Below are 13608 nucleotides of genomic sequence, written 5' to 3'. Positions count from 1 at the left end.
AAGAAGAGAAAACTGGGCCCCCATGACCAATTATGCTCAAGGCCTCCAAATGGTTAGCAGCGGCCCTGCTGCCAACCAAACCAATCAACTTTCCAAAGACCTAGCCTTAATCATAATCAATTACCATCAACCCGACCAGTCCTGTCACTGTGTTAGAAGATTTAAATAATTGATGAAGTTACTGCAGTTGTTCCATCCCAGAGTAAAATTATCACAGCTCTTCTCTGTAATCAGACTGTAGATGAAATTCACCTTCATTCCTGCTGCTGTATGATGACTACAGGTATTAAAACAACCAAGGGAAAGATCTGACACTCTACAAGTTGTTGTAGGCTCCTCTTTAACCTGACATTTTGATCCTGTATGTCATTTCATTCAATTTGTCCACCAGACTTCATGGGAATCAGTTTGACTTATTCAGATATTCTGAGAAAAGATAGTTGATTTAAAGTTTTAAAGTGAAATAAAATATATTACTTGACATTCTGTTTTCATGCCACACACAACTCACAGAATATTAGTAACTTGACATCAGAGAAATCAAAACGTTAAAAAAACGTTAAGCTGTACTGTGCATTCTGGATCATCTGCAGAGGTTTGAATGTATATGCAAGGAGGCCTGCCAGTAAGGAGTTGCAGTAGTCAATGCGTGATATTACAAGAGCCTGTACCAGGAGTTGTTCTGCATGCTCAGACAGGTAGGTTCTGATCTTCCTGATGTTGTACAGGGCGAATTGACACGACCGAGCAATTGAGGCCACGTGAACCTCAAAGGTTAGTTGGTCATCAATCATGAAACCCAAGTTTCGGGCAGACTTTGTGAGCATGAGTTGGGTTGATTCGAGCTGGATATTGATCTGTTGTTGTATGGAGGGACTGGCTTTTATGACAAGGAGCTCAGACTTAGAGAAGTTAAGTTGAAGGTGGCGTTCTTTCATCCATGCTGAATGATAGGAAGAGCTGGGTATCATCAGCATAGCAATGGTATGAGAAACCATGGGAGTGGATGATTGCACCAAGTGAGGTGGTGTATGTTGAAAAGAGAAAGTGACGAAGCACTGACCCCTGTGGAACACCTGTGGATAAACCATGTGGTTTGGACACTTCTCTCCAAGATACTTTAAAAGATCTCATTAGAGTGACTCTGCTTAAAGCCAGACTGATTCAGACTGTACAGGTTTTTCTCAAGAAGGAATTCAGAAACAAAGACTGTGCACTCAAGTATTTTTGATAGGAAGGGCAGAAATAAAACTGGTCTGTAGTTTTCAACTCGGGCTGGGTTGAGTGTAGGGTTTTTAAGCAGCAGGCTGACCTGCATTTGCTTAAATGTGGTGGGGAACACACCTGTTTTAAGTGAGGAGATGATGAGGTGTGTGACTGTGGGGTTAAGTACGGAGGAACTGGTCTATAGAAGGTTTGATGGTATTGGGTCCAGTGGATAGGTTGTTGGACAAGAGTCCAGCAGAAGTTTGGAGATTTCCTCCTCGGTCAGAGGGGAGAATGAGGAGAGTGCAGCCCTGTTAGCTGGCAGCTGCAGACTGAGCTGGTCAGGCTTAGAGAACTGGTTACTGATGGCAGAGACCTTATCAGTAAAGAAAGAGGTGAACATGTCTGCAGTAAGTAGAGTGGAGGGCGAAGGAGGAGTGAACTAAAAGAACATTTTCCCAGCATCTGTGGCACCACAGATCCTGTTCTGATAATGAGCTGTCTTAGCAGTTTTTAGACTGGAGGAGAATGATGCTAGGAGACCCTGATAGTCACTGAGGTCAGTGGGCTCTCTGGATTTACACCATTTTCTCTCTGCCACTCTGAGCTCCACCCTTTGCTCTCTGATGACTTCAGTGAGCCATGGACTAGGGGGGGTGTTAAAAGCAGGTTTGGATGTTAGAAGGCAATGATTGTTCAGAGAGGAGTCTATTGAGGAACAGAGTGTGTCTGTAGCCTTGTGAGTGAGTGTCTGTGGTGAGGAAAAGTCATTATGAGGAGGCATTGTGGCCAAGACCTCATTGGAAAGCTGAGGGACCAGTTGCAGAGGAACATGCGGATGTTTCGGTAAGGTGATCGTGATTCTCTGGTTTGGGATGAGTTGGACTGCAGAGTGAAGTAAAAGCAGCCAACAAGTGCTCGGCATATGTGGAAACACCTTCAAGACTGTTGGAAAAATATCCAGGTGACGACCTCATGAAGCTGGATGAGAGAATGCAAAGAGTTTGCAAAGCTGTCAATCAAAGAGAAAGGTGGCTACTCAACCTTGAATTTACACATATTTTGCTTTGTTTACATTTTTTTTGCTTACTACATAATTTCAGGTGTTATTTATAGTTTTGATGTATTAAGTATTGTTCTACAATGTAGAAAATAGTAAATATAAAGAAAAAACCTTAAAGGAGCAGGTGTATCCCAACTTTTGACTGGTACTGTCTCTTTTGTGTATATAAGTTAATAATTTGAATAGATCAGAATAGATCAATAGATCTTTGAATAGATCAACGCTCAGAAGTATCAACAAAACAAATTTTAAAAAAAATTATCAAAAATGTTTTTACTATGTCTTGTTAGGACTCAAAATATAATACCATATAATACCAGATTTCTTTTGGTAATATAGAATTGAGTTAGTACTGTGTACTGTTTGCAAACTACACAAAGTATTTATTGAAGATTTGTGCTAGTAATGCAACAAAACCTTCTCAGAACTATCTTTTGTTGTACTGACAGGTTCACATGAATACACTTTCATTTAGTTTCATTTATCATGAAGTTATGTTGTTGTTGTTCAAGAGGAAAAGAAGAATGCTGTGAAACCTACATAACAGGATGATCCACTTCCATTTATGGACAGACATACAGGCTCTGACAAATTATGCGTTCATAGGTGAACTAGTTATGCCAATGTCTTGTTTATGTCTTTGGCTTTGGTCTTTTCCAGAGGTGGATTCTGAGACAGTGTGCATTATTCCAGTCCATAAAAAACCTAAAATTAACCTAAAGGAACAATTGTGTATGTGTGTGGTTTACATTTGAATGGTAACCTTATATTTGAAAACATAGGGAATTGAAATGTGGATCATGCAGGCCATGATGTGATGGTTGGGATGGAAAAAGTGCTCTGTATGAAATACCAAACATATTACATGTTACATTTCCATTTTATTTAGTTATTACGATATATATGTGATTATTACATTTTTAAAAATTTAAAAATTGCCATTAAACTTATAATGTTACAACTTGCAAAAAGTTATGACGTTCTGCGAGTTTCTACATCACAACATCACTACATTAAATTAAAAATCTTCATATTATTTCAGTGATTTACATTTTATTATCTTAGTAATGCTTTCTAATCATCTATTAATCTATTTGGGGTTTAGTTACTTAAATCTTTCATTTGTGCCCTCCACCTGTGAAACACTGTTAATGGTGGTAAACGTCCAAAACTGCGCTCCCTAGGTTACACATTATCTGTGACTGTAAAGACAAAGAAATATATAATATTCATTCTTTATTTCTCTCACATCTATTCTCTAATGGGCCTGTTTGGGACACTAACCTCTCTTTTTGTTTTATTTGCAGTCTCTTCTTTGCTCTGTTTATTATGCTCAAACAGCAAAGAGTGCATTTAAATATCACACTGAGTTGTAATCTTGAACGTTTTATTAAAAAACAAACAAACTTTGCTGTGTCACTGATCACTGTTTTCATCCTCAGATCCCCTGATGTCACACTACTGGGCTCACGATGATTAGAGGCAGAAACTGTAATTTAGTTTAAGCATTTGATGGTTTAACTATTTGAGCATTTTGCACTTTATTTGTTCAAGAAAATGTTGAACACATTCTCATTCAGGGTCATTTCACTCACAGTCAGGGCGAAGGTCAGGGCTGCTGCTCCGGCTCTTCTGGGATTTTCCATCACCTTCCTCTGTAGAAATTCAGAAAAACACAGTTATAATCAAACCTCAGAGACATAAATGTTTAAAATCCTTTAAGATTGACAAGTTTTATACAATATTTAACACACATGATCATAAAAAAAACAACTGTGTGTCAGTTTCTTCAGTTTATAGATTACTGATAGCATTTTGTGTCCCAGATCAAATGTGGAGAAAAACAACATGGCAGCAAAATCACACAACACACCAGACTGTGCTGCTAATAGTTGTATTTGCCTTTGATTTAAAAGACTACAGTAAATATCAGCTCAAGGAATATCAGTTAAACTTGACATAAGAGAGATCAAAAGTTGAAAATGTTTTCAAATTGCATAGAAATTGTTGGCACATGCAACATCATCAAAATACAGTTAAAATACAGTATTGACTTTTTTTGTTGCAAAAATCACACTCGGTCATGTTAATGACATTATTAATGACTCAGCTGTTCTCTGACTGTACAGACCCATTAAAAGTTGTATTTTGATGCATATATCAATCTTTAGTAAATAACAAAATGTTGCATAAAAATTGCATTTCATGACAAACTGAGAACAAAATTGCTCTGAAGTCAGGAATTGACCAAACAGATGAAAGTGCAAAACAAACAAGCAAACAGACCATCTGAGGAAAACTGCTCTGTGACTGTTTGTGTTTGTACAAACAGGAAAATCAGAGCCGTTGGTGAATCAGCTGAATTGAATTCAGGTTCACAGTCTGAGGACAAAGTGATGTTATTATGTGTGTAATATGTGGACAGAGAGAGAGGAGAGATATCCAGACTAATAAAGTCTGACTGGACTCACCTGATGCCGCAGTCGCCATAATATCACTCTGCTGGAAACATCAACACTGATTCAACTGGAGACCAACTGCTGGGTTTCAACACCTGAATGGAGAATTAAACAATACTGTAAAATCTCTTCCTCACACAGCTGGAGGAAGTTCTGCTGAAGACAAAGAGCTCTGAGTCACCAACTGTGACAAAACATAATCACAGTTATTTTTATTATTGATTATTCAAATGTCTTGTTTTATTTGACCAACAGTCAAAAACTTAAAAATATTCAGTTTACTATCATGTACGACAAAGAAAAACAACGAATTCTCACATTTGACAAACTGGAAATACTTGTCTCTCTCTCTCTCTCTCTCCCTCTCTCTCTCTCTCTCTCTCTCTCTGTGTGTGTGTTGGGTGTGTGTGTGTGTGTGTGTGTGTGTGTGTGTGTTGGGTGTGTGTGTGTGTGTGTGTGTGTGTGTGTGTGTGTGTGTGTGTGTGTTGGGTGTGGTCAATCAGAGCTTTGTTCTCTGTAAAAAACGTTCTGAAATAAACCTAAAATAAATAAAGTACTTGAACATGTTTAACTCGAGTAAATTTTAAATCTGGAAAAAAAAGACTTTCGTTAATTTAAAAGTGATGAACCTGTAATTCTGTTAATGTAACATCAGAGTTACGTAACTTCTCTACCTGTTGTTATAATGGCGGATTTACGGTCTAGTTGCAGTAATGAACCTTATCGATAAGCGATAAAACACTGATAGTTTAAACTTTGAGTCACACAGAAACGACTGGAATCATTTTTCAGACTAATAAACGATATCTGCTGATTTACTGTGATAATAAACTGATCTGATCACCTGACGATGATCAATTAAGTTATTATTCAATTAAAGTTATTCATATAAATCTATCGTCATGTATTTAATCAGTTCACTAATCCACATCACAGACAGACCGCTTCTATCTCATTAATATATGAATTGATATTTATCTGTGTTTGAGTTACTCACCGGCTGAACTTCTTACTCCGTCATCAGCAGGAGAATAAAAACGAAAGTTAAGAAGCGACTCAGAACAAGTATCATGTTTCAACACACCTTAAAAAAAATGCTGCAACCTAAATGTTTCCGCATGTCGAGAAGACTCATCTATTAACAGAACAGATTATGTTTTAATATGATCAATAAAGAAAACTATTCTAACTATGTGTCAATAATTTCTACACCATTTTTAAAACTTCTAAACATTAAACTTTTTGATTTCTCTGATGTTTAACTGATCTGATTCTGTGAATTGTGTGTTTGGCAAAGAAAACAGTCAAGTCAAATATTTTACTTTAAAACTTGTAAAATATAAAACAATAATCATCACATCCAAAATGATTACAGCAGGTTTCTCTTCTCATTAAAACCTTCTATCAGTAAAGTTCAATATAAATGACAACTGTTATTCTTATTAATAATTTCTCTACTTCACACTGAGATATCTACTCTTTAAAAAACAACAAACACTTGTTACTGCCAATTAATTTGGAGTCTGCTACAGATAAAAGTGGGTCCAGTTGATCCAGACTGTTGTGTCTTCTGTGTTTTACTTCATTAAATAATATTATATTTATGTTTATGTTCCCATAACATGTTTAAATGGGACAAATATTAACAGTAAAGATATTAATGAAGTCAAGTAGTAACAAACCTGCAACAGTTAGTGAAGCTGAAGTTGATGTTAGAGCTCCACCTGCTGGACACAACAGTGTAAACACACACAGGTGAGGTGCAGAGCATTTTAACAGGCTGACAGCGGTTGTGATTGTGGACAAAATAACAAGAACACTTTAAATATAACAGTTTGTAACATGTATGAGCTTTGTGAAGTTCATGATGTTGTTTCATGATCCTGTCAGAGGTGTTTGATGTTCATGTTGGAGGCAGTAGTTTGTCCGGTGTCTTTCAGTCAGTGTTGGTGATGGTGCTGTGATGATAGATAGATAGATAGATAGATAGATAGATAGATGTGACAACAATAAAAGTACATACTACACTGCAGTCACCCAGTCCTGACATTATATGATTGAGGATAAAAACACAATGAAGATAAAAGTTAATTTCCATTGTTTTTTTAAAAGGGAGTAAAATGGCTGATAGAGGAAGATTAAAACACATGCAACAACAAAACAAACAAGCAAATAGAAGTATACAAAGAAAAAAAAATATAATTGACTTTTGACTTTTGACTGTCTGTGGAATCTAAAAGGAATAATATTAGTTAAACTTCCTCTTGTTGCATCGCTCTGATAATCTCTGATCAAACTAAAATAGTTGGTTAAGTAACCAGGAGCTGTATTCTTTGAACGTGAGACAAACTTTATTTGAATAATTCTTCTTTCCACTGTAAGAAAATAGAGATTTTGGACATTTGCTCATAGAGGAAGTTTGGATATGACAATAATAAGCTTATTTTGATCAGTCAGCAGCTTGTTTTGAAGAGTTGTGGAGAACTGCTGCACCAGCAGGTGGCATCATCATCATCATCATCATCATCATCATCAAAGAGACATTGAACCAAAGCACAGCCAGAGGTTTTAATGTTCCACCATCTAGCAGAGCTGCTTTCCTGTCTGAGAACTTTTAGTGCCATGGCGTCCCCTCAGAGCTGATGATCTAGAATACAACCTAAATCATTTACAGCAGTTGTTGCTGCTGTTACTGTCTGCTCTGCTTTAACTGGAAGTTCTGGATGGTGTCTTAGTTTGACTCCAGATCCAAAAAGAAAGAAGAGAAAGTTTATTAACACACTCCACTTCTTTATGCACATCAGTGCCAGGAAGGGGAAGCAGAGGCTTGATAAACCTTGTTGCAGCAGCAACAGTCTGTCTGCAGGTCATACTTTAAGGTGGTATTTATTACGGGTGTGCCCGAATACAAATACATTATTCAGAAAAGCACAAATAGTGGGTTTTTTACGAACATTTACTTCGTACAAATATTTTTTTAAATATTTGTTTTTGGGAAGAAAAAAAAAGTTAAATACCAGCATGCAGGTTGGTCACATCACTATCTCAGTGTCTCTCCTCTGCTCCGCTGTTATGTCTATCAGCAGGTCTCAAAAAGGGGAGTCACATCCACTTACTGCATGACGCACATTTCCTAATTTGGACATCACTCCCAGAGTTGGGGGTCTCTGCATAACCTGTTGTTTCCCTTCTCCTTTCCACAAAGTTAGGTTGTAAAGAACAGGCAATAAATGAAAAGTGCAAAGCAAGAATCGCCTTTAAAGTTCTTCTCTACACGTTACACGCTGTGCTGTCTCTATGCTATAGGTGTATAAATAGGTAGAGGTCTGTCTGCAATGTCAGCGCAGTCGTCTATGATCTGGGAGACTGGAGTTTGAGACTAGGTGTGGGGACCTCCTTCTTAAGATAGTTTATTCATAAATACTTATTTCAACACTTTAATATCCTGAAATTAAGAGCATAATAAAACAAAAACTGTATTTTAACAAAACTGTATCTTTTACAAATATAAATAATTTTGCTGCCTCAACAAATATAGATACAAATACAAATACTGGGCTCTCTGCACATCCCTAATATGTATTCCCTAACTTGTAGGTTCTACTGCCCTGTAGTGATCATTTTAATGCCACATTACAAGTTACTTTAACTTGTCAAAATGTTTTTCTCCTCCTGAGAAATTTGGTTTGCAAACTGAACAAAATAAGCTGAGTCCCAAAGTCAATCAAAAGTTGTGGATGTTTAAAAACTGCTCCAGGAATGCCTCAGAAAACTAAAAATGACAATTAAATCCATGGAAAAACATCTGTCTATTTTTGAAGTTTAATTAGCAGTTGCTGTTTGATATCCATGTATCAATTCCCACACATGGACAACTACAGCTTATACTAGCTGCAAAAACTGTATGCTTAGATGATTAGTTTGTCATATGTTCTGTACAGTATTCATTTCATAAGTAGTTTGGACTTGAGACACAGATTAGGAGCCAGTCAGGTTGTTCTAATGTTTTCTTGACCACATTTACAAGGTGGAAAAATCCTGAAATGAAACAGATTTTTTTTATTTGCAGTTTTTAAAATATGACTCTCAGTTTTCAAACCCCACTTGCCTGTTACTGGACTCCTAATGTTGGAGTTTTTGGGCTTTATCAACCCCCCGAATTAAATAAAACATGTCAGATAATTTTGCATGATACTGGTCATATTAGGGAAATCCTGCTTCCCTGTTTAACCTGTTTTTCCCTCCTTCACACCTCCAGATCATCGCTCCCCCAGAGAGGAAGTACTCCGTCTGGATTGGTGGCTCTATCCTAGCCTCCCTCTCCACCTTCCAGCAGATGTGGATCAGCAAGCAGGAGTACAATTAGTCCAGCCCCGCCACCATCCACCGCAAGTGCTTCTAGAAAGATCCACGTCAGTAAAATTAGTCTGTAACCCCACTTGTAATGATAGAGGAATGTAGATTTAATTAAAAATTAAAATTTTAAATTATTATTATTATTATTATTATAGTTGTTTAGAGGTATGTCCATGTTACAACCTTCATAGTGGGTGATGGGGGCCTCTGCTGGTGATTTTATAGATGCTCTTTATTTTAGGGAATATGGAATGGGGTAAGTTTCCACAATATTAATTAATGCCACTCAACTAAAATAATATCACTATATATCACACTACCTAGCTAACTTTAGCTACAGGCAACCAATTCATTTACAAAGAAAGTGCCTCGTTCTCCTGACAGTAAAGTTCTCACACATTTCACTTTTATTATTTTTTCTTTTACTTCTGGTTCACCCTCTCATTCATTTCAGTTATCTGTGGTCTTCAATTCACAAGGGAAAAATTAAAAAATGGAAATTACACCAAACCAAAAAACAAGCCGTCTCTCCCATTTTGTTCCACTTGATTTTCAATGTTAATGGACATTGAAAAAATGATAAACTGAGCAGTTTTTCATTTTTAGATTAAAATGAAAAAATGAAAAACAGCTGTTTTTCCATTTCTGATTCAAACGGAAAAGCAGATTACACTTTAGTAACCTGACAAGACAGAACTTCCCTCGTACTGCTGTGGCAGCAGAAACATAAAATTGCAACTGTCTGCATTGCTTGATACTATGGAGCTACCAGTCCCAAAATATTTTTATCTTGTGTGCACAAAATAAAGACCTATAATATCTTGTGTGTATCTTTTTAAATGCAAACTCTGGTTATGGAACAATTAGAGGACATACAGTTCACAGTACATATTTTATTAATCTGGGATCAGGTTATTCATATAAATAGAGTATCTCTGTCTCCAGATTTTTCATTAAGAAGCCTCCCAGTGTCATCTAACAAAACTGAACCAACACATACATGAACCAAGACAACAGATGTAAGTTTTATTTTAAGGGGACACAAGCAGGTAAATCTGAGGTTATGTTTTATCAGATAAACACAGTACATTTGCTTTGTGTGAATTGCCATTAAGGATGTTAAAAAGTTTTATTAAATAAAATAAAGTACCAGTCAAAAGTTTTAACACACTTTCTCATGAAAGTGAATGGGGAGTTGTTTCCAAACTCTTGACTGGTACTTTATGTACAAACAATTTATAAAACAAAACCCTCCTTTTATCGTACTTAAAAATAAAGATATGTATTGAAATATATAAAGAGCTCTCATGTATTATATTTACATTTAAATCACATAGCAAAGCATCTGTTTTGCTGAAAGGTACATCTCTGACAATATCTGTCTCATTGAGAGGGATCTCTTTTTCAGGATAGACCTGTACATAAGAATAAACACATAGTTTAAACATGGACAGATGCACAGATAATTCAAAGAAACACATTAGACATTATTTTCACATTAAGAAAAGTATTTACAAGTAAGATTTCAAATACATGAATACAGCCTTTTGAAATCTGAAACTGAACATGTAGGCATTCATCTGTAAAATGTGTAACTCTATCCTTTATCAAGTTGTAAAAATCTTGTGCGTGTTCTTTTAACTTAGTATTATCTGTAGTGTGTATTTATGTATGATGCAGAAATACATAATACAATAACAATACTAGGAACAACGACAGCACAAAGAAACAATATGTCCATTTCTTTCTCTTGCGATGGTACTCTTCTTGGAGATTTCTGAGGCTTGTTTTCACCTCCTCCAGGTTCTCTTTGTCTTCCTGATGTACTCGTTCCCAAATGTTGTTCCTTTCTTTATCCCAGGCCTCTCGATCTCTCTTCATCTCTTTTCTACACTGCTCCAGCTTCTTCTCAGCGCTTTCCTTTTCCTCTCTTTCTGATTTAACTCTTTTCTCTGAATCCTCCAGTTTTCTTCTCCATTCCTGACGCTGAGCTTCTTCTTGTTTTTTCCGTTTTCTCTCCTCTTCCTCACGTTCTTTCTTTCTCCCCTCACGCTCCTTGTTGAAGCATTCCTCCTTGTCCGTCAGCTGTTTTGCTCTCAGTTTTTTCTCCTGTTCAATTTCTCCACTCTGTTCACTGATTTTTCTTTTTAGTGTTTTCATCTCCTCCTCATGTTTTCTCCTGAGTTCCTCCTCTTTTTTCTTCATCTCTTCTTCCTTCTGTTTCAAGATATTCTTAACTTCTATTTGTTTGAGTTCCTCAGTGTCATTACTCATCTCAGTTTTGTAGCAGCCGCTGCCATTTTTCTTCACCATGTTCTTAATCTTGGTCAGCAGCTCTCTGACCTGTGTGCGGTTTGTCTGATCTTTGTTGTTGAAGACCTGGTATCTCCCTCCACACTCAATTATTAGTTGTTTGACAAAGTCATCACAGTCTTCAATGTAACTCTCAAATGACTGATCGTCCAGTTCATCTCCTCTGGTGAAGATGATGATGGTGAAATCTCCTGATTTCTTGCCAAAATATTTCTTGATCAGCTCCAGAGAGTCTTTTTCTTCTTGTGTAAAGTTCCCGATTTGCAGCACCAATAAGAACACATGAGGTCCAGGAGCCACCATGCTGATGCATTTGTTGAACTCCAGTTGAACTTCATCATCAGAGAGAGTCGTATCAAACAAGCCGGGGGTGGTGACCACAGTGATGAGCTGTCCATCGATCTCCTCTGTTGCTTTCTTACAAGACTTGGTTGCTGGCTTTGGTCTGATTCTAGGTTTAAAATGCTTCTCACCCAAAATCGTGTTTCCAGTCGCACTCTTCCCACTGCCAGTCTTCCCAATCAGCACCATCCTGACACTCTCTCTGCTCTGATTTTCATCATCACTTCTCTGTGTCACATTCTGCAGTTCAGCCTTAAGTCTTGTAACCTTCTCCATCTGAGCCTTGGTGAACATGTCCTTCGTGAAGCATCTGGATCCTTCAACTCTCATCTTCTCCACAATATCCAACATCTCAGAGATCTGTTGCTTGTCCTTGATGTTGAGAACAACATATCTTCCTCCACAGCTCTGAAAGAGCTCCTGGATGTCTCTGTTCTGTCTTACAAAGTCAACAGCTGGAGCTGTAGGATCTGACTCCACAGTGAACAGAATCATGGTGAAGTCATTGACTGAAGAGCTGAATGTGTTCTGGATGGTCTCTAACACTCCCTTGTCTTCATCAGTAAGGGAATCCACAGGTAGGACCAGGATGAAGGCATGGACGCCCTCAGGATCACAGAGGGAGATACACCTGAATGATTCCTCCATCACTGCCTCCTGAGGTTTTCCATACAAGGCAGGCAGCTCCACCAGGGAAACCCAACGTCCACACACCTCTCCCTGATGTTTAACACACTCTGATGAGTTGGAGACTGAATGAAGCTCTGTCTGACCTAAAATGGCCTTGACTGCTGAAGTGTTCTCTGCTCCTCTCCTCCCACACAGAACCAGGTTTAAAACTGGTTTAATGTGTTCAGACTTTAGCGTCATGGTTAAACCAGCATCCTCATCATCAAATGCTTCACAGCTCAGATGTTCTCTATTGTTTTCTTGTGCAGTTTGACCCAAACGTGTTAACAGCTCTGGAAGTTCAAGGTCCTTCCTCTTCAAGTATCTGTATCTACACATTCTGATCATCTCTTTTAAGGGTGGATGGTTCATGTAGTTTTCCATGAAACCTGAACTCTCCTCTCTGGGTGCTGATATGAGTATCAGCGAATGATCAAATGATTGATCACTGAGGAGCTGAAGAACTGTGCAGAGCCTCTTTTTGTGTTCCTCAGTGAAGTCTTCAGGCTGTAGAACCAGCAGGAACACATGAGGTCCAGGATCAGAGAGACTCACACAGTTTTCTACATGTTTTCTTAGTTTGTCTTCAGAGATGTTTGGAAGCAGCAGATCTGGGGTGTTGATAAGAACTATTTCTTTCTCCTTCAACTGTCCTCTGACTCTCAGACAGCAGTCTGGTTCTTCCTCAGTGTTGAACTCAGTCTTTCCTAGGATGAAGTTCCCCACTGAACTCCTCTCAGACCAGCTGTTCCCCAGCAGAACAACCCTCAGCTCAGACACTGGAAACAAAACAATGAATTAGAAAGATGAACCAGCGATGAATAGAACAGGATTATGATACAAGATGATTGTTCACTAGTGGAACCGAAGAAAATCTGTCAGCCACTCAGAATTTGAATTTTTAATGCAAAAACGGTGATGCAGTGCAGTTACACATGCCTGTGCCTCTGCCAATCCAAACTACTTCTCAGCACAGATGTAGGCGTTTTGTGCTATTTGTGGCCATATTTACCAGAGATCATCTCAACTCATGTGTACTATATACAGTATATTATACATAGATTTACTTACAATATGATCAGTTAATAAAATCCAAGCAGCCTTACAGACTGAATAGTTTTATCTCTTGAGCAATGTGGTGACGAAAATGACTAAAATGTTAGTAATAAATGTTTGTGTCCTGGCCCTGTTCTTCAAACA

The 13608-nt window shown here is 37.7% G+C and overlaps 3 protein-coding genes across 3 annotated transcripts in view; 1 reads left to right on the top strand and 2 right to left on the bottom strand.

Moving 5' to 3' along the window:
• LOC137170107 (actin, alpha skeletal muscle-like) overlaps positions 1 to 9170 on the top strand; it is a 114015-nt gene extending 104845 nt beyond the window's left edge. Inside the window, 1 exon segment of the mRNA XM_067573435.1 lies at positions 8987 to 9170. Within this exon segment, the coding sequence (XP_067429536.1) occupies positions 8987 to 9094 (108 nt within the window). The 3' untranslated portion in view covers positions 9095 to 9170.
• The window catches only part of LOC137169991 (uncharacterized), a 157992-nt gene that overhangs the window by 130819 nt on the left and 13565 nt on the right, over positions 1 to 13608 (bottom strand). The window lies entirely within an intron of this gene.
• The window catches only part of LOC137170075 (GTPase IMAP family member 8-like), a 33035-nt gene continuing 29384 nt past the window's right edge, over positions 9958 to 13608 (bottom strand). Inside the window, exon 5 of the mRNA XM_067573433.1 lies at positions 9958 to 13187. Coding sequence (XP_067429534.1) covers positions 10750 to 13187 — 2438 coding nt within the window. The 3' untranslated portion in view covers positions 9958 to 10749. The remainder of the gene's footprint in view (positions 13188 to 13608) is intronic.

This window comes from Thunnus thynnus, chromosome 2, assembly GCF_963924715.1.
Source record: "Thunnus thynnus chromosome 2, fThuThy2.1, whole genome shotgun sequence".
Lineage (NCBI taxonomy): Eukaryota > Metazoa > Chordata > Actinopteri > Scombriformes > Scombridae > Thunnus > Thunnus thynnus.
The sequence above is the reverse complement of the archived record's forward strand: the minus strand, read 5'-3'. Positions and strand labels throughout refer to the sequence as shown.